Source organism: Trichechus manatus, unplaced genomic scaffold (genome assembly GCF_000243295.1).
Source record: "Trichechus manatus latirostris isolate Lorelei unplaced genomic scaffold, TriManLat1.0 scaffold00024, whole genome shotgun sequence".
Taxonomy (NCBI): Eukaryota; Metazoa; Chordata; class Mammalia; order Sirenia; family Trichechidae; genus Trichechus; species Trichechus manatus.
In genome coordinates this window covers 13,737,533-13,758,254 of record NW_004443960.1, presented here as the reverse complement: position 1 = coordinate 13,758,254, position 20,722 = coordinate 13,737,533, and the positions used below count along the sequence as shown (strand labels likewise).

At 41.0% G+C, this 20,722-nt stretch overlaps 1 protein-coding gene across 3 annotated transcripts in view; it reads left to right on the top strand.

Moving 5' to 3' along the window:
- PARN (poly(A)-specific ribonuclease) overlaps positions 1–20,722 on the top strand; it is a 152,417-nt gene that overhangs the window by 112,956 nt on the left and 18,739 nt on the right. For all 3 annotated transcript variants that reach the window (XM_004373268.2, XM_023728477.1, XM_023728476.1), the window contains one exon: positions 6,652–6,841. In XM_004373268.2, the coding sequence (XP_004373325.1) occupies positions 6,652–6,841 (190 nt within the window). The remainder of the gene's footprint in view (positions 1–6,651; positions 6,842–20,722) is intronic.

Sequence of the window (20,722 nt, the reverse complement as noted above, 5' to 3'; positions counted from 1 at the left end):
CTGATGGTGATCCCTGCTTCTCTTTCTCTGACACACCCACACATAAGCTTTTGTCTTTGAGCCTAATGAGGAGGATATTATACAGTGAAACCTGTGAGAGCTGGAACTCAGTGGAACTGCCTTGTTTTTCCAGTTCTCGAAAGTTTTCCACCTTTGATAGGGGGCAGTCTTACCACTTTTCTGTAACTTTCTATTAGTGGAAGATATTTTAATTTTCCATCTCTGCCAGATTTCTGCCTTACACGGGTTCCGGCTTTCACAGGTTTTGCTGTACTACATGTAGGCTCCTGGGATTTGCCTTTTAATATTCTCCGTTACATTGTGAAGGTTTATCCACTGATTGTATGTAGCTGTAGTCTATTCGTGTCCACTCTTACACAGTATTCCATTGTGTGACTCTACCACAATTATCAATTTAACCTGTTTGTAGGTTGTCTTCACTTTTTTAAAGTATCTGATGGACACAAGTTTAATATTAATTGTAACCAAATTTATCAGTCTTTTCTTTTTTGCTTAATACTTTTCGTGTATTAATAAATTGTTCCCTGCTTTAAGGTCCGAAAGATATCCACTTATATTTTCTTTTCAGTTTTTCAAAGTTTGCTTTTGACAGTTAAGTTCTTCATCCATCTGGAGTTGATTTTTCAGCATGGTGTGAGTAAGGATCCCATGTCATTTTTTTCCTATGGATAAACAGTTTTTCCAGCTTTTCCTTTTCCACATTGTTCTGTCATACTGTCTCTGTCAAAAATCAAAGTTTCACAAATACAGACATCTATTTCTGGGCTCTCTCTTCTATTGCATTGGTCAGTTTGTTTGTCTCTGCATCGTTACTAACCAAAACCAAACCCATTGCCATCGAGTCGATTCCGACTCACAGCAACCCTATAGGACAGAGTAGAACTGCCCCATAGGGTTTCCAAGGCTGTAATCTTTATGGAAGCAGACTGCCATATCTTTATCCTGCAGAGATCCTGGTGGGTTCAAGCTATCGACCTTTCGTTTACCGGCCAAGCACTTAACCACTACGTCTCCAGGGCTCCGTACCTCGTTACTACAGTGTCTTAATTACTATAGCTTTGTAATAAGCTTTTTTAGTCAGCAAGACAAGGCCTCTTTCCTATTCTTTCTCAGAAATGTCTAGGCTGTTGTTGGCCCTTTTGCTCTTCATTTAAATTTCAGAATCAACCTTTCAGGTTCCACAACATAACTGAGATACAATTTATTTACAGTAAAATTACCCTCTTTGCTGTACAGTTCTGTGAGTTTCGACAAATTCATACAATCATGTAATCACCACCACAGTCAAAATTCCCTCATCCTCTTTGTGCTGACCCCCTAGCCCCCACCCCAAGCTCCAGCCTCTGGCAGCCACTGCTCTGTTTTCTGTCCTGTTGAGATTTTTTTTTTCTCAGTGTTTTATTAAAATGTTGAAATGTTTGACTGGAGTTGCTTTAAACTTACGGATCAGTTTGGGGAGGAATCAGCATCTTACGTTAAGTCTTCGTTCCCATGAACATAATGTTTCTCTCCATCAGCTTAGTTGGAGAGACTTCACTAGGCAATAATGGAAAGGTCTTAATTTTTAAAACATATAAATATTTTAAATAATTTTTAAAATTTCTTAGATAAGGAAGCATTTTATAATTGTCAGCTTCAATAAACATAAATACACGATAGAGAAGTGACAATATTTTGTACCAAAAGAAAAATCACATCTTTTGTTCCAAACCAGCTTTGTTGCTGTAATGGATTGAACTATGTCTCCCAAAAATATGTGTTGTGAGTCTTAACCCTGATACCTGTGTTTATAATCCCATTTGAGAGTGGGTTTTCTTTGTTACGTTCATGAGGCCGGATTAGTGTAGGGTGTGTCTTCAGTCAATCTCCTTTGAGATATACAGTAAAACCTTTGAAAGCTGGAACCTTATAAGGCAGAAACCTGTTAGAGAAGGAACACTCAAATTATTTCCACTAAAACAAGTGATAGAAAAGTAGTAAGACTGCACTGTTGTAGGGGAAAAACATCGCAGAGTTTAGTAAAGCAAAAAGAAAGTTTTATTCGACATACATTCGGAAAGGCAAAAGTGGGAAACGAATAACCATGCCAGAGCCACGTCTGCCCGAGTCCAAGGAAATATCACAGAACGGACAGAAGTGGGAAAACGGACAAGCATGCTGCTAGAACCATGTCTGTCCAAGTCCAAAGAATATTACAGAATGGGAAAACGGACAAGCATGCTGCCATAGCCATGTCTGCCAGAGTCTAAAGATTATTACAGAGTCATCAGTATGTATTAACATTACAAATGGGCAAAACCATTGAAAGCTTCACCTTTTCACAGATTGGCTAGAAACTGTGATCCTACATTTTGAATTGTCTTTCTTAACAATCATTGGTACAGGTTTCAGTAACAATGGTCAGGAGGGTCTTCATTGGTCCAACAAATTTCTATTCACTAAATGCTAATAGAGAAAGATAAGACTAGAAAGTCTTTTGTGTTCTGTTTGATTGGCTTTATGTGAAAGGTTTCCTAAAAGATATTTTCCAAGATTATCTTAGCTATTGCCTTTACCTCAGGGCCCAGTTGATGTGTCCTTGTGAGTCCTGCTCCAGCTGGGTCACATTCTCTATGCTCCAGGACAGGGAATAATAACTCCAATATTATTTCCTAAATCAGCACCCTGTCAGAGCGGAAAACTTACAAAACCCAGAAAAACAAGGCAGTCCTGTGGAGTTCTGGCTCTCACAGGTTTCACTGTAAAAAAGCAGATTCAGCAAGCAAGGAAGCATAAGGAGAGATGGGGGAAGACAGTTGCAATGCCACATGAAGATCACCAAGGAACTGAGGAACAAAAGCTGAAAAGAGACAAAGACGACCTTACCCTAGAATGGACAGAGAGAGAGAGCCTTGCCTTAGAGCCGGCGCCCTGAATTTGGACTTCTAGCCTCCTAAATAAACAGTGAAAAAATAAATTTCTGTTTGTTAAAGCCACCCACTTGTGGTATTTCTTTTACAGCAGCACTAGATACCTAAGACAGTCGCTTACCTACAACATCTTGGGCAAGCAGCTTAGCTTCTCTGATGCTCAGTTTCTTTATCTGCATGTTGACTAGAGCTTGCCTTCCTCGTGGGGTTGTTGTGAAGATTAAATGCTATAATGTGTGTAGAGTGTCAAGAGACAACAGGCCCAGCACAACTAGGCCGTGAGTAGATGATACTATTATGGGAGACGAACTGTCCTTGCTCACCAACAGGGAATCAGGAAGAACTCTCAACAGGTTTGGTTCCCCAGGGTCTTTTGAGTGGCAAGAGCAAAAGATGGCCTTCAGTCGTTTCCCTAACAAATTTGGAAAAGGTTAGTGTTACAAGGCAGCCTGCTACATGCTGCTTCTGACAGGCGCGCTGGAATCACTCAAGGCCACAGTTGACAGCCAGTTCATTTTGCTGATTCATCCATTAGAGGGATGACTTGGAGCCAGAGCTTGGCTTCTAGATTAAAGGCCGAGAGCTGCAAAGCTGCTGGGACTTTAAGGAATGCTGGTAAATTATTGCCATGTGAAGGTCAGCAGTGAAAAGTGGATTGTTATTTGCTTCCCCTTTTAAGCAACCTTAATTCCACATGGGCTGAGATAAATTCCCTCACCCTGGTTAGGAGTTGTTTGTAACTTTTGTCCATGAGGCTGAGAGCTAAATTACTGGGAACAATTGGATACCGTTAAATAGATTCTCTTGGCTCCTTTATTATCCTGTCATCACCTTTGCTTTCATGGCAAATATTGACCCAAACCTACCCTTTTACTTGGTAATCCAAATTAAACTTGAGAGAAGGATTGTTGCAGATGTCATCCCTTTTGGGCATGTTTACAAAACTTAAAGAGGAAGATCCAGAAAACATTCATTTACCAACTATTGGTACAGAATAATGAAGGCAGAATCTATGGGTTCTCATTATATATCACAATGATAGATTAACCTGGCTTAGCAGGTAGCCTCAAGTATACAAGGAAATCAACTGTACGTAAAAATTGTATGTGACAGGATAAGCTTTAAAGAGGGTGGAGAATGTGTCTTGTTTTACCGAATACCCAGCATAGTCCCTGAGACAAAGACACTCAGTAAAGAATTGCAGGGTGGAGGAATGAATGGATGATGATTGGCAACTGTTTGCAAAGCCAAGGTCGAGATCAATCATCAAAGGACAGCTCCAGTGTGAGGAAAGCCCATTTATGGTGATTAAAAGAGAAGGGCATGTCTCACCACTCTTTAACTTTCTATTCATTTCTACTGACGCCAAGTCTTTTTCTTCTAACCAAGCCCTGTGGTTGGGTGAACACTCTCTCTGACACCGCAGTGAGAAGGGAGGGAGACAGCAATGCTGGGTGGAATTGTTCACCGTGGCATGTTGGTTTTCACTCTTTTTCTGTTCTCCTTTGATTATGTAAGAGCTGCTTTGTTTTAACTTATTACAGTGATCCTGCAAGTAAGAAGACAGAAAGAACATGGACCTCTTACTGGAATAACATTTATGATTACAAGTGAAATAAGGCATTTTTTATCAACATAAAGGAAACCTTGGCTTATACAAACCTCTGTCATGAATGCGGACATCTATACTCCCCTCAGTATCAATAATAAATATATTTTCTGACAGAAAAAAAAGAATGGATGATATTAGCTGGATATATAAATTGTTGGGTGGTTGGATAAATGAATGAAAAAAGTCAGACGTGTGACACATTGAAAGCAGGAACATTAATTGTGCCGAGGAACAAGATTTTCCAGAAAGGGCCCCATTTCCGTGGTCCCCTGATAGCAGTGGCTTGGTCAGTAGCACCTCTGCAGAACAGGCTGCTCTCTTGTTTTTCATGTTTGTCTCCTTGTGAGTGATCAGAGCGTGCTCATGTGAGCTCACTCCACAGGATTTCCCTCTACCTCTTTGGGAGACTTTGGAGAATATGAAAGTTCTTGAATATTTTGAGTGTTTCTTCCCTTTTTTTTTTAACTTTAGAGTGAATATTTGAAAACTACAGTTAATAGTGAAAGGTTGTGTTTTTTAAAGAAGTGGAGAGTTTTTCCTTGTTTTGGTTTGGTTTTTTAATGTGGCTAAATGTTTAGAACAGGGCATTCTGTGCTGAAGAGTTTTAGGCACATCTGGTCCACTTGAAGATCTAAAAGCATCAGGTGTTGACTGCATGGACCATCTGCCTCTCACAAAGTTGCCTCTTCCTCCGCCTTGGAGGTCCAGGACATCCTGGACCCCCTCGTCCAGTTCTGCTGTGCTCACCCTGCATGCTCATCACCACTTGTTACATTCTGCTGTGCATTTACTCACGTTAATATTTACTGGGAGCTACTCTGTACCAAGGAGTCCTGGTGGTGCAATGGTTGAGCACACAGCTGCTAACCAAAAGGTCAACAGTTCGAACCTACCAGTAGCTCTGCTGGAAAAAAGAGCCAGCCATCTGCTCATGTAAAGACTACAAGCTAGGAAACCTTGTGGGGCAGTTCTGCTTTGTCTTGTAGGGTTGCTGTGAGTCAGAATCAGCTTGATGGTGCACAACAGCAGCAGCTCTGTACCAGGAACTCTGCTTGGCACTGCTGATACTGATCTGTCTTTGTTGTTATGGTGCTTTTGCAGCTTCCTGGGTACCAGTACCACCTGTAACAGTGTGACCAGGCTCTTCCTGTCTCACTGCCAGTCTGGATGAGTGAGACAGGAAGTGTTGATAGTGATAGTGGCTGGGAGAGGATTCTCCTGTTAGTCCTCACTTCCACGCCACTGGTGTGTTGCATCCACCAGCCCCAGAAGAGGAGAAGGCGTGGGATTAGACCACAACTGACCTGGCCTCAGTCTGAAGGGTGAACACCGAGGGAGTAGACTCCAGCTTTCAAGGACTCTTGCTACATTACAGAGAATTAGCAGTCTGGAAGCAAAGCAGTCTTTAAACACAAAGGGAGAAGAGACATGTCTCAAGTACTGTGGTGATGTCTTGAATTTGCAGAGTCCAGAGGGTGCTGCAGAGTGGTGAGAAAGGCTTGGCATTCATGTTGGAGCAACCTGATTTTGCATCCCAGCACTGCCACTCATCAGCAGTGTGGCCTCTGTGATCCCACTCCTCAGGAGATTCAGTTCCTCCCTTGTGAGTGTCTTGTGAGCATTAGACACAACGTGTGCATAGGGCCCGACGTAGCAGAGACCTTCAATATTTGATGCAGTTATCACCACTGTCATTATTGCTGTTATCCACATTTTTGTTTTTAACAGTAAGTGAAGGTTTACAGTTTTCCCTTCGTGGTTTTGTTTATTTTAATTTTCTTATTCTGAAAATAAATTCTAACAGTCATTTTAGTTGCAAATCATTTGAAAATTATTATTAATGTTTTGCGTACATCATCGTGGTTCTTTAGAAAGCACGTTCACGCAGTAAGGGGGCTTGGTGAGCTGTGACTCTTCCTCTTCTCCAGACGAGGAAACTGAGAGACTTGGAGAGCTTACGGGACATGCCCAAGGTCACCTGGCTTCTAAGTGGCAGAGCCTAGACCTGAACCCGGGACTCCTCTGACTACCTTGGGCCACCTTCCAAAGAGTGACACCTTTGGTGGCTAGGCCAGACTCTTTTATAAGGAATCTTTCTTTTCCTTGTAGCTGTCAATACCAGCAAATATGCAGAAAGCTATCGGATCCAGACCTACGCTGAATATGTGGGGAAAAAAAATGAGGAGAAGCAGATCAAGAGAAAGTGGACAGAAGATAGTTGGAAGGAGGTTGAGAGAAAGCGGTTAAACACTCAGTGTATATCCTGTGCTCTGCAGAATCACTGTTACCGCACCAACAGGTAAGAGTTCTTGGCTGTTGGTTTAAGGGGGCAGAGTTGTTCTCGCTATGGTTTTTCTCATTGATTCTTATAGGATTTTGATAATAAATCTTGACTTTTGAGAAAGACTTTTTTCCTAACTTATTTCACATAATTTCAGGTAATATTGGAAATGATTACTATCTCAGTTCCTTTTGCTTTAGAGAATACTTTATAGACGACAGCTGTTTCAGTTACCCTCGCAAAACCCCCTTGAGGCAAATGGGATACATCTTATCATCTTATTCCCAATTTAACCAGTTGCCAGCGAGTTGATTCCAATTCATGGCCACCCCATGTGTATCAGAGTGGAACTGTACTCCATAGGATTTTCAATGGCTGTGACCTTTTGGAAGCAGATAGCCAGGCCTGTCTTCTGAGGCATCTCTAGGTAGGTTTGAACCGCCAGCCTTTCAGTTAGCAGCCAAGCACATTAACCATTTGTGCCACCCAGGGACTCCTTATTCCAGTTTGAGGGGTGAAGAAACAAAGAAACAGCTCAGTAACGTTGCCCAGTGGTTCAATGAGAGAGCCACCGTTAGAGCTGAGCTCTTCTGCGTCTCATCCCTTCCTCTTCTTACTATACCAGGTGGCCTCTGCCTGAGCTTCATATTTTGTCTTCTTAATAAATTGTCCCTTTTTCCATTGTGGAATAGTCTTCCTTATTTCTAGTAATAATCTTTCTTTTGGACATTTATTTTGTCTGATATTTATATTAAAAACCAAATCTGTTGCCATCAAGTCGATTCTGACTCATAGCAACCCTATAGGAAAGAGTAGAACTGCCCCATAGGGTTTCCATGGAGTGGCTGGTGGATTCGAACTGCCGACCTTTTTGGTTAGCAGCTGATCGTTTAACCACTGTGCCACCAGGGCTCCAATATTAATATAGCTTATGCTTAGCGTTTGCGTAGTAGATTTTTGCTCATTCTTTCTTGGCAGTCTGTGTCTGTAATTAAAGTATGTTTCTTGTAAACAGCATATAGTTGGGTCTTGCTTTTTTATCCATCTGACAATCCCTGCCTTTTATATTTAATGTAATAAATGACACAGATGGATTTGTCTTCCAACTAGGAATTTGTTTTCTCTTAGTCTTATTTGTTCTTTGTTCTTCTCTTCCTTCTTTTCTACCCTCTTTTGAGTGAATCTTTTGAATGAATCCGGTATTATTTTATATTGGCTGATTTTTTTTTTTTTTTTTAACCATTCCATTTTATCTCCTCTGTTGGTTAAATGCTCTACTGCTAACCAAAAGGTCAGGGGTTTGAATCCACTAGCCACTCCGCGTGAGAAAAGACCTGGAGATCTGCTCCCTTAGTAAAGATTACAGGCTTGAAAACCCTATGGAGCAGTTCTGCTTCGTACTATAGGGTTGCTATGACTCGATGGCATACAATAACAACATCATTAACTTTTGCTGATACCTCTTCTTTTTTTAAAAAAAAATCATTGCTCTAGAGCAGGGGTCAGTAAACTATGGCCTACAGGCCAAATCTAGCCCGCTACATGTTTTTATAAAGGTTTATTAGAACACAGCCATGCTTATTCATTTACATAGGGTCTGTGACTGCTTTTGTGTTAACAATGGCAGATTTGAGTAGCTGAGACACAACTGTATGGCCTGCAAGACCCAAAATGTTTACTGTCTGGCGCTTTACAGAAATAGTTTGCTGACCCCTGTTCTAGAGCTACACTGTCCCAGTATGGTGGCCACTAGCCACATGTAGCTATTGGATACTTGAAATGTGGCTAGTCTGAATTGAGATGTGTTGTAAGTTTAAAATACATTCCAAATTTTGAAGAATGTAAATTACCTCTTTAATGATTGTTTACATGTTGAAGTAATATTTTGAATATATTGGGTTAAATAAAAATACTAAAATTAATTTTACCCATTTCTTTTTATGCTCTTTTAAAAAAATATTTTATTGAGTTTTTGGTGAAAGTTTACGCAGCAACTTAGGTTCCCATTCGACAGTTTCCATGCAAATTGCTGAGTGACGTTAGTTACGTTTAGCACAATATGTCAGCATTCTCTTTTCTTTTTTAACAGTTTCTGCATGTACGGTTTAGTGACACTGATTACATTCTTCAAGTTGTGCAGTCATTCTCACCCTCCTTTTCTGAGTTGTCCCTCTCCATTAACATAAACTCATTGCCCCCCAAGGTTCACATCTAGTCTTTCGAGTTGCTGTTGTCAATTTGATCTCACATAGATAGTTCTCAAAAGAACGTAATGCTCAAGGCAGACTTTCTTAGACTAGTTACACTAAACTACTGTTTGGTTTTCAGAAGACTTTAGTGGAGATTTTTGGTTTAAGGTTTAAAGATTATCTTAAGACAGTAGTTTTCAGGCGTTCATCCACCCTCCGTGGCTCCATTTTTTTTTTTTTAATGGTGGCTACCAAAAACTTTAGAATTATGTATCTCCTTCACATTATATTTTATTGGCCACGTATTGTTCTAGAGCTTAAAATATGAATCTTTCATGTATCACAGTTTATCTTCAAATAAAAATTATATTGCCTCATGAGCAGTCTGAGATTCTTATAACACTCTATTTCCATTTACCCTCTTCCTATCTTTTGTCTTATATTTTACTTCTACGTATGCTGTGTTGCTTTTTTCCATTTTTCTCCTTTCTGCCCTCCCTCTCCTCTTTTTTTTTTTTAATAAACAGTTAATACTCTTTCAAAGAAAATAAGGGACTAAAGTCAGAGGAAGACGGCGTAAGTGTAAATGTAAGGCTCAGGCATCCATAATTAGAAAGCACAGTTAAGATTTTCAGGGGGCCTGGAGGTTGAGCAGGAGCCCTGGTGGCACAGTGGTGAAGCACTCGGCTGCTAACCGAAAGGTTGTTCGTTTGAACCCACCAACCGCTGTAAGGGAGAAAGTTGTGGCAGTCTGCTTCTGTAAAGATTGACAGCCTTGGAAACTCTATGGAGCAGTTCTACTCTGTAGTCTGTAGGGTTGCTAGGGGTCGGAATTGATTCAATGGCAGTGGATTTGGTTGTTAAGCAGAGAGCAGCTGTAGCTCTGTGGCTCACTTCAACTGGCTTTAGAGAATTGACTCCAAGACCTTGGTGGAGAATCAAGATCAGCAGCCCAAGGCTGATTCCTATGAGGCGGAGGTTGTTGCCTCCAACCTCCAACCTTTTTACCATTTCTGACACCAACTGTCCCTCCCACGGCACTCTCTACTTCTCTGCTGGGTTTGATAATTCATTGCAGTGGCCACACAGAACTCAGAGACCTTGCTTACAGTTATGGGTTTTATTAGGGAAGTAACAGGTTACAATTCACATTCAAGAATGCTCAGAATACGGTTCTTTGATCAGGACAGCCTCTTCTTAGCCATGCCTGCAGGCAAGTCTCTCTTTGGCCCTCGGCCCCTCAGCCTGACCTCTGTCCTGCTCAGGCAAGTGTTACAAAGCTCTTTCAGCTCTGCTGATAAGTGCCCGGAGGCACCTCACTCTGCCAGTAAGCCTTGGCTGAAGGCGCTTAGCTCTGGCTCTGTGGGCCAGCAAAGCTAGCTCCACTAAGTGCCCAGAGGTATCCTACTCCACCAGCAAGCCTCCTGCCCAAAGGCACTCAGCTTTCTAGCTCCATGGGCCGGGAAGTCCATTGCACTGTCTCCTGCCTCTGCTGCTGCTTGTCGCCTTCTATCACTGTCTCCGGTGTTATAGCTCTCTCTCTCCTGGGTTGAGAAGGTTCTCAGTGTAGTGATCCTGGGTCCAAAGGATACGCTCCGCTCCCATCTCTTATTCTTGGTGGTCATAAGGCCCCTCTGTCAGCCTCTGGGATGGCTATTTTAAGCCTAGCAGGATGGCAAAACTGACCAATCCCCTCATTAGGGTTCCATACACCTCATTTGCATGGTTCCACCCCCACAAGAGTGTCATGCACCTTATTTACATTATTAGCAAGCTGTCTAATCCCCTTGGTGGGCCACAAATACCTCATTTGCTTGGTCCCACCCAGTCATTTGGTGGGAGTACAAAGACTGTGGCTAGAAGGGCCATATTAAGTAATTCATTGCACTGTACCTTCTCAGCCTTCTTCTAACTGGAAGATACTGTTGATCACCATGAAGAAGCGGCAACACTCTGTAGCCAGTGCGTGTGTGCTGCAACGTTGTGACACCACCAACAACAAAAACAAAAAATCCTGCTAGTACAGAAGCTGTAACATGAGAGAACAGCCTATTAGTCCATATTTGTTTGTGTCTAGTTGTGGGAGGTCGAGTGTAAAGATGAAGAATGACTGCTGGGGCCCCAAACCAAGTTTGTCATCGCGCTGATATGTGATTCCATGTTTAAGTGCTGTTTGCAGATTTGAGATGCTTCCTTTTGTTCATTCCAGAATCTCTGAAGCAAAGATTTCATTTCATTCAGCTGCATTGCTGGCCGTGCAGAAGCCAAATTTGCCAGATGGGAACATTCTAGATCCTCCCTTTTGTGCCCCATTTTCCCATATCTGCTATATGTTTTCAAACCTCCATTCCCAAAGGGTAACTAATTATAGAATCTTAAGTGCTGAGTAAATGGGTGTTTACTGTATAATCCTTTAAAGTTTTCTGTGTATTTGAAGTTTTCATAATAAAATGTTAGGAAAAATCAAATTGTATCTTCTACAAACCTTTTTTATGTTTCCAATAGAATAGGGCACTTTTCGTGGTTCGTGGTGATCTGCAGCTTCCAGGCGTGCCTGAGTTAATAGATGGCTATCTAGCTGGTGGCTTATCTTCACCACTGGTGAAGCTTCTGGAGTGCTTCTCTCTTTACCATCCCAACCATCAGGACCATCCTGTAAACCTGTTCTTGCTGCTTGTGCCTACCTTCTATTCTTGTCTTTCCCTCCACCTTTCCTGATGCTTTTCAAAGACTTGGACCCCTGCCACCAAAGACCCAGTTTAACACCATCTCTAAAAACATGGCCCTTCCACCTCTGCCCACCATAAGACAGGGAGGGAAGAGAGAATGTGCCAGGCAATATAACGTGTCCTTCGTGGAGTTTTGTTTCCTTATTTAATCCTCACAATAACCTCTGGAATTTTTAAGAATGTTTTCCTCCTTCTCTCCCCACCCCGGAATTCTGAAATTTCACAGTAATGTGCTTGATGATGTTTTCTGGGTGTTCCCTGTAGGCCCTTTCAGGCTGGAGATTTGTGCCCTTTATTTTGGAGAAAGTGTTGCGTATTTCCTTGACAATTTTTTTTTTTCTTCCATTTCTCTGTTCTTTCTGGAACTCCTGTAGTCAGATGTCAGATTCCCCCAGTTTATTCTCTCATGTTTCTGTCTGTATCTGTTCAATTATGTTGTCCTTCTCTTTGCCTTTTTCTGTCCATTTCTTAGATACTTCCTGACTTCACCCTTCCAGCCCTTGCACTGAAGTTTTTTTCTTTTATCATTTTAGTTTCTAAGAATCTTGTCCTCAACGTCCCTTTTTAAAAAATGCATACAGCTGTTCTTTCCTGGATGCAGAGTCCTCTCCTCTCTCTATAATCATGGCAGTAGAGTCGATTCTGACTCACAGCGACTCTGTAAGATAGAGTAGAACTGCCGCATAGGGTTTCCAAGGAGCGGCTGGTGGATTAGAACTGCTGACCTTTTGGTTAGCAGCCGAGCTCTTAACTACTGTGCCACCAGGGCTCCCCTTTCTCTATGACAATATTAATTTTACTGTCACTCCTTTTTGTACACAGTTCCAGTATGCATAGATTTCAGTTACCAAGTTAGTTAAATAACACCAGTCCACCAATAACACAGCTTAAATTCAGTTACCACAGTATATTAACTGTGAGTAATTGCATAAAGTATGAACTTCGCTAATAGTACACACATCACTAAGAACAGACGCTCCTCATGGTCAGTGAACAATCACATCACTTCTTTCAAAGTCTGTGACTGGTCTCTGCACCTCTGCTATTCAGTTCACACACAGACAGCAAAGTGTGTAGTCATACTGCCACCTTGTCTCCCAGTGATAAGTCCAGGTGACGTTTTGCAAAAATGAATAATCAAAAGAGGGAGTTGGCTGTCTAAGACAGAAGTGCAAGAGAGAAACAGAAGGTGAGAATGCTGGAAATGAAATTCAAATCAAACATAAATGGAGTTGTAGAAGAAATAGCCAACCTTGGGAACATTCACATTGCTGCCACTTGAGAAACTGTAGACAGGTAGCCAGAGGAACTCAGTTAAGGCAAACTCATCAACATAAATGAGGAAATGTACAGAAGGAGGATGATGTCCCAGAAGAAGCGACGGCAGCCAAACACTTCACATTAAAGGAACTCATGGAGGTATTTCATGATGTTGAAAGCACAAAGGATAAAATATTGGAAGCTGATCCATACTTAAAAAGGAGTATGACAATTAACCAAGGCATAGAAAAGGTGCTCGCTAGGCAAGCACTGTTCAAAATACTCTGGACCAGGGTAGGTTGGTTGGTTGTTTTAAACAAAAGTCTATACTTTTTCAGACTTCCTTGGTTTTTTACCTGATATCTTTTTGTGTCCCAGATGTTCATTGCTAGTTCAGTGAAACCTATGAGAGCCGGAACTCAACGGGACTGCCTTATTTTTCCAGGTCTCGCAAGTTTTCTACCTTTGACAGGTTGCAGTCTTACCACTTTTCTGTCGCTCTGTATTAGTGGAAGATATTTGCGTTTTCCTTCTCTGACAGGTTTCTGCCTTACACAAATTCTTTCTGGCTTTCGCAGGTTTTACTGTGTAAAGAAATACAGTTGATACTTATATTTTGATCTTGTGTTCTTGGACTTTGCTAAATTCACTTATTCTAGTAGCATTTTGTAGATTGTTTGGTATTTTCTGTTTAGACAGTCATCTGCAAATAAAGTCAGTTTTATTTCTCCCCTTCCAGTCTGAACGGATATTATTTTTTTCTCTTGCCTTCTTGTGCTGGCTGAGGCCTCTAGCACAGTGTTGAGTAGAAGTGGTGACAGTCGACATCTTTACTCTGTTCCCTGTCTTAGAGGTAAGCCTTCAGTCTTCACCATAAAGTATGGTGTTATCTATGAGGATTGGGTTTCATTAGAGAGTGATCTAATCTCCAACTTGGGGGCGTAAAACCTGACTGCTGGCGTTCTGGGTACTGAATGGCAGAAGGAAGCTAGAGGTTTGACTTCTGAGTGTGCAGGAACTGCTATGTGCACCCCCTTGGTTGTTGTTATTAGTTACTATCAAGTAAGATTCCAACTCGTAGCGACCCCAGGTGGCCTCGTGTGCAGAGCAGAGCTGCTCCAGTGGGTTTTCAAGGCTGTGACCTTTCAGCAGCAGATCGCCAAGCCTGTCTTCTGAGGCGCCTCTGGGTCGGTTTGAACAGCCATCCTTTTGGGCAGTAGTCAGTTGCTTAACAGTTTGTGCCACCCAGAGACTCAAAACTCAAAACCAAACCCATTGCCATCAAGTCAGTTCCAACTCATAGTGACCCTATAGGACAGATTAGAATTGCCCCATAGGGTTTCCAAGGTGGTAATCTTTATGGAAACAGACTGTCACATCTTTCTCCCGCTGAGTGGCTGGTGGGTTCAAACCGCTGACCTTTTGGTTGGCAGCCAAGCACTTAACCACTGCACCACCAGGGCTCCTTCAGGGACTGTGCACCCTCTTTGAACAGTCCATATTGTCCCAGTCCCACTCTCCACCACTGTCCTTGGTGTCTCAGTCCATGACCACCATGACAGGGTCACTTTGTCTAGAGAATCACTCCTGCCCAGCTCCTGCTGGCATGGGGGAATGCTGGTCAACTGGCTACCCAGGGGTGGGGCTGAGGGTCCTTGTGCAGCCTTACCCTCTGTTGATACAAGCCCAGTCCTTGTCACATACTTGTTTCAGGCGTCTGATGCCTGTTGTTTGCTGGGACCTCGCAGGATTCTTCTGGGTGAATCAGCCTTTTGTAGAATGTAGGTTTCTGTTCTTCCTGTGTCCTCAGTTCTTGGCACTCTTCTCCCCACTTTGCATCTCCAGAGGGATGTCTCCAAAGTGAGCTGACACCTCTTACCCTCTGATGCTGCCTCTCTTCTCTTTGCCTTTGTAGGTGTCCTCTCGCTTCTTCTTCTGTTATTTTAGTGGGTGTTTGGGAGAGAGCAGAGATAAATATGTGTATTCAGTCAGTCCTGTTTAACTTCTGGGAAAAATTTTAAAAGCAGTTTGTTTTCTGAAATAGTTGAGCTTTTTGGAGGGAACGAACTCGACAGGACTTCCTTGTTTTCCCGGGTCCCTGTAGCCTTGATTACACTACTGATTTGATTAGTGAGTTCTTTCATCAAAGGTAAATTTTAGTGCAAAAGTAAATTTCATCCCAGCCTTGAAAATTTCAGATGTTCTGAATTCAGCTCCAATAATAGTATGTTGAGTATGGATTCTTAATTTAGGAATTGGCTTTAGAGTAGCAACCATTCGCATTTGCCATCAATTAATCTTTTCTATGTTGAATTAAAGTGGGTTAACAATAGGAGATTGTTTAAAGTATTCAAACCAGGTTCTTGTCAAAAGTATTTCTAATTGAATGCCACTAATTTTTTGTATCTCTGAATCAAATTTCTTCTCATTTACACCAGTTTTATCTACCAGTAAGCTTTAGTCCTAGCACTGAGCACATTCTCACACAGCACATCTCTCTTCCTCTCTCACACGCACGCACGCACGCACGCACACACACACACCCTCCTATTCCATGAGAAATGCCCTTTATTACTGGGTAGCTATCATACAGACATAGAAGCTCTAGTGGCAGAGTGATTAAGCACTTGGCAGCGAACAGAAAGGTCAGCGGTTCAAACCCACCAGCCGCTCTGCAGGAGAAAGATGTTGCAGTCTACTTCTGTAAAGATTACAGCCTTAGAAACTCCACAGGGCAATTCTTGTCTGTCCTATAGGGTCACTATGAGTCGGACTCGATGGTAACGGGTTTGGTTTTGGGGTATCATACAGACATACTTTATTGAATGTTAATATCGCTTTTCAAGCTCAGATTCTTTACTAGATATAAGAATCAGTTTATCAGCAATCTCCAAGGGGTTGACTTCTGAATTGAGCGTAGGCTGACCAACATCCTCTCCTCATTCACCCAGATTATGCCCCAAAACACAGAAACAGTCACGCTGGTGGAATTTGAATTGGGCAAGAGAGTTTGTGAATACAATAAAATGCATTTTTCTAGCTCCCACTTCCCCAGATTTTTCCAGTTTATTTTGCTGTGTGAGGTAGTTTTCAGTGTGGCATTCCTTCTTTCCCTTGGTTACATCTAGTAGGAAATGTGTTGTTATGAAGACAGACTGGAATGTAAACCATGTTAATATCATATATAACTCAGGATGAAATAAGCTCTTTGGCCTTTGTCACTTGCCATATTGCCTTTTGGGGAAAACGGTCATTTATTTCCTCCATTCCACAAACCTTGCCTGAAAACTTACTGTCTGCCAGACCCTGTGCCAAGTGCTGAGAACACTGTGGCCAACAAGGAGTTTAAGGTCCTGCTCTCACAGAACTCACATTCCAGGTGGAGAGAGAGATCATAAGCAAGTAAAGAAATGAGTGAAAGGCACAGGCAGAGATGAGTAGTAGGAGGGATACAAACAAGGCAGAGGGATGAATGCTACACGGTGAGGGGCTAGAGGGCAGGGAAAGCCTCTCCAAGGGGCTCACTTTTCAGTTGAGACCGGAACAATGACGAGAATTAGACCTCGGAAGATGGGAGGATAGGAGGGATGGAAGCAGTTCAAAGAGCACTAAACCTGGAGTGCAGTCTCAGGTCCACCAAACCAGCTACATGACCTGGGGGAAGTCACTTTATTCTGAGGATGACATTTTCTTATCTATAAAATGGAATGAAAACACTTGTTCAGCTTCAGATGGTCATATGCAACTACCAAATGAGAATATCGTAAACTGGCAGCCCTTTAAAATGAAAGATGGCTATGTTATCCACCAATATTAACCTCCTGGCCAACAAAAGAACTTACTCTGTCTTTAAGACTGACTATAAAGCTGCAGTAATAAAGACAGCGTAGTGCTAGTATAAGGCAAGATAAATAGATCAATGAATAGAGTCCAGAAATACAACCATATGTATACAGACAGTTGATTTCCAATAGTGTTGCCACACAGTAATTCCATACTTGGGTTTCTAGCAAAATTTGCGTGTTTTCCCAAATCCTAAGAAAAGGCAATTGAGAAATCAGGAAAGGGAGAGTATTATAATTCTACTGCAAGCATTAAAGCTTAACGATCAACATAGGCATTACTAGTTCAAAGGAATCCACTGAAAACAAATCAAAAGCAAGAGTGGAGTCAGTGACATGTGTAGTCAAAGATTAAGGTCGACATTTCCAGAACCCGGACAGGAGCACTTAGGAGAGAAGGAGTGTCTTAGTCTGGGTTCTCTAGAGGAACAAAACCACCAGTTAAGCATATATAGATGCATGTAGAGAGATTTACTTCACGGAAATGGCTCACACAATTGTGGAGGCTGGCAAGTCCCAAATCCGTGGGTCAGGTGGCAGGCAGAAGGCTTCTGGCAGGCTGGAGGCTTGTGCTGGCTCATGTTGCAGGGGCTGGCAGATCCAAAATCTGCAGGTCAGGCAGCAGACTGGAAGGCTTCTTAGGTCCCAGGAACCAGAGGTCAAGCAATGAGAAGAGTGCAGGATCAAAAGAGAGCCAGCTTTGCCAGAACACCCGTTTATATACTGGAGGCAGGCCCCACCCCCAAGGAAACTCCACTTGCAACTGATTGACTGCTCACATCAGGTCACAAAATGGAAGATGATTACATAGAATTTGCCAAACCACTGAGAATCATAGCCTAGTCAAGTTGACACATAGCATTAACCATCACAAGGGGTCATGATCAAATCAGTTAGCCTTGCTTGTCACTGTTGCGGTGTTGTGTGTGTTCGTGGCCCTGTCTGCTGCTAACAGTGAACCATTGTTATAAATAAAATATATGTTAATAAGTTTACTCACATTAGTACACTTTATACAAATCCTGAGTCTTGTTCCAAGAAGTTTTAGAAGCAAAATAAGTCCTTAAATTGACAGTTTTGAAACATGAGTCTATGTAGTCCCGTTAACCTTGCAGGCGATTCTGAATGTTACATTATTTAAATAGAACCCAGTAATGTTCACTGGCATTTTCCAGTGTTCGAATATTTGCTATAGGCCACAGTTCTTTGTAAATACTTTTATAGAAGAGATGCAGTAAGAAGATGTGATTATCACTGTGGAATATTCCAGCATGAAAGCAGCTGATCTGAAATCTGAGTTAGGAAAAGCAGTATCAATTTCAATGGCAAAACCAAAATCAGGACAAGCAGACAAAATATTTACATCATTCAAAATGGAAGTGACCTTATATGAGGCAATGTATAGGCTTAACACCCAACTTGAATTTGCTTTGGATGCACTCTGAACAATTTGACCAGTGTCAACACAATATAAAAGAAATTCTGCTACCTCTGGAATATTTGTCACCAAATAAAGATTAGAACTCTAGAATGGGTAGTTCATGCTTGTGTGTTTTAAAATTTTATTTAAAAATAACTTTTAAACATTAAATATTTGATGTCTTTCCATTTTTTAATGGTATTTGTTTGGCATCCATTCAGTGCTAATGTTTTCTTCTGTTAATATTTTCTATTACCAGATGTTTATATCAGGTAGAGATTATTTTTATCTTATTTAAATATATAATCTTGTCACAACATATTTGTTCATAATAATAACCTGTGCATTTATTATTATTTTATCTTACTTTACAGAACTAACCCCTGAAACTTTTAATATAATTCTATCACAGAAAAGTGATTCACTTTATGATTATTATAGCTCATTATTATTTAAAAACATCTAATAAAATGCTGTGAAAAATACAGAATAATTTATGATTCAGAAATTTTGATTGCTTATTCTCAAATCCCAAAGATTAGTAACTGGAAAAACTAAAATTTTCTGACAAAGGTGCTTTTAATCCAATAGACAAAGAATAATTTTATCCACAAGTAGTGCTGAATAACCTTATACCAAAAAAGAAACTTCTACTCTTACATCATAGCAATTACAAAATGAATTTGAAATGACTCAGAGATATAAATTAAGAACTAAAACTATAACACTTTTAGGAGAAAAGATGGAAGAAAAATCTTAATGACCTTAGGTTATACAAAGATTTCTTAGATCTGACATCAAAAGCATGAAAACTAAAAACCCATTGCCGTCGAGTTGATTCAAACTTGTAGTGACCCTATAGGAGAGACTAGAACTGCCCCACGGAGTTTCCAAGGAGTGCCTGGTGGATTCAAACCACCGACCTTTTGGTTAGCAGCCATAGCTCTTAACTGCTCTGCCACCAGGGTTTCCAAAGACCTCTTAGGACTATATAATAAGAATTAAAATTTAATTATTAATTTAACCCGTTCAAAAAATTTATAGGTAGAAGATTTCAACAGACATTTCACCAAAGAAGATATATAAATGGTCAATAAGTAATTTGGCAGTTTCCTGTAAAGTTAAACATACCTTGCAAATGTATGTTTATGTATGACCCAGAAATCCTACTTCGAGGTATTTATCCTAGAGAAATGAAAACTTAATTCACACAAAAGTTTTTACACCAATATTCATAGCAACATTATTTATAATAGCAAAAAATTAGAAGTAGCAAATGTCCATCAACTGGTAAATGAATAAGCCAATTGTGGTAATAGCCATACTATGAAATAATGCACAGCAATAAAAGAAATGAAATAATTCATCCAGTAACATGGATGTATCTGAAAGTATTATGCAAAGGGAAAGGAGTAAAACACAAAAGACTAAATACTGTATGATTCCATTCATATGAAATTCTAGAAAAGGCAAGACTAGTAACTACAAGCAGATCAGTGGTTGCTAGAAAGAGGATTGAGTGTCTAGGGAGAGGGAACAGTTCTATGTCTTGATTGTGGTAATAGTTACATGTTGTTGTTAGGTACGGTCGAGTTGGCTCCCACTCAAGCAACCCTGCGTACCGTGTAATGAAACACTGCCCTGTCCTGCACCATCCTCACAGTCCTTATGTTTGAGCCCACTGTTGCAGCCATGGTGTCAGTCTGTCTTCATTGAGGGTCTTCCTCTTTTTCACTGACCCTCTGTTTTACCAAGCATGATGTCCTTCTCCAGGGACTGGTCCTTCCTGATAACATGTCCAAAGTATGTGAGACGAAGTCTCACCATCCTTGCTTCGAAGGAGCACTCTAACTGTACTTCTTCCAAGACAGACCGGTTTATTCTTCTGGCGGTCCGAGGTATATTCAATATTCTTCGCAAACACCATAATTCAAAGGCTTCAATTCTTCTTCAGTCTTCCTTATTCATTGTCCAGCTTTCGCATGCATATGAGATAGTTGAAAATACCATGACTTGGGTCAGGCTCACCTTAGCCCTCAAAGTGACGTCTTTGCTTTTTAACACTTTAAAGAGGTCTTTTAAAGCAGATTTGCCCAGTGCAAGAATGCCTAAAATTAACAAAACTGTATACTTAAAATGAGTGAATTTTATTGTAAGTAACTAGTGCCCTAATTAAAAATAAAGAGGGAAAATAATTTCATGTGGCAGCCAGATTTTTGTTGTTTTGACAGGAAAAAAAAATGTTTGTTGGAATTTGTAAATATGGCCTTTCTATGACCAAACATTTTTTTCTACCAAAAAGAAGTTAACAGAGAATTTGCTTTGGTAGTTGTGTGGTTAACAGTAACTTAGAACAAAAGTTCGACCTAACAGCCAGGGCAGCTTATCATTTGCATCCTGCATGTAAATGCTAATCAAGGTTTAATGTTCAGTGTTGATGTAACATGTTATTTTTTTAA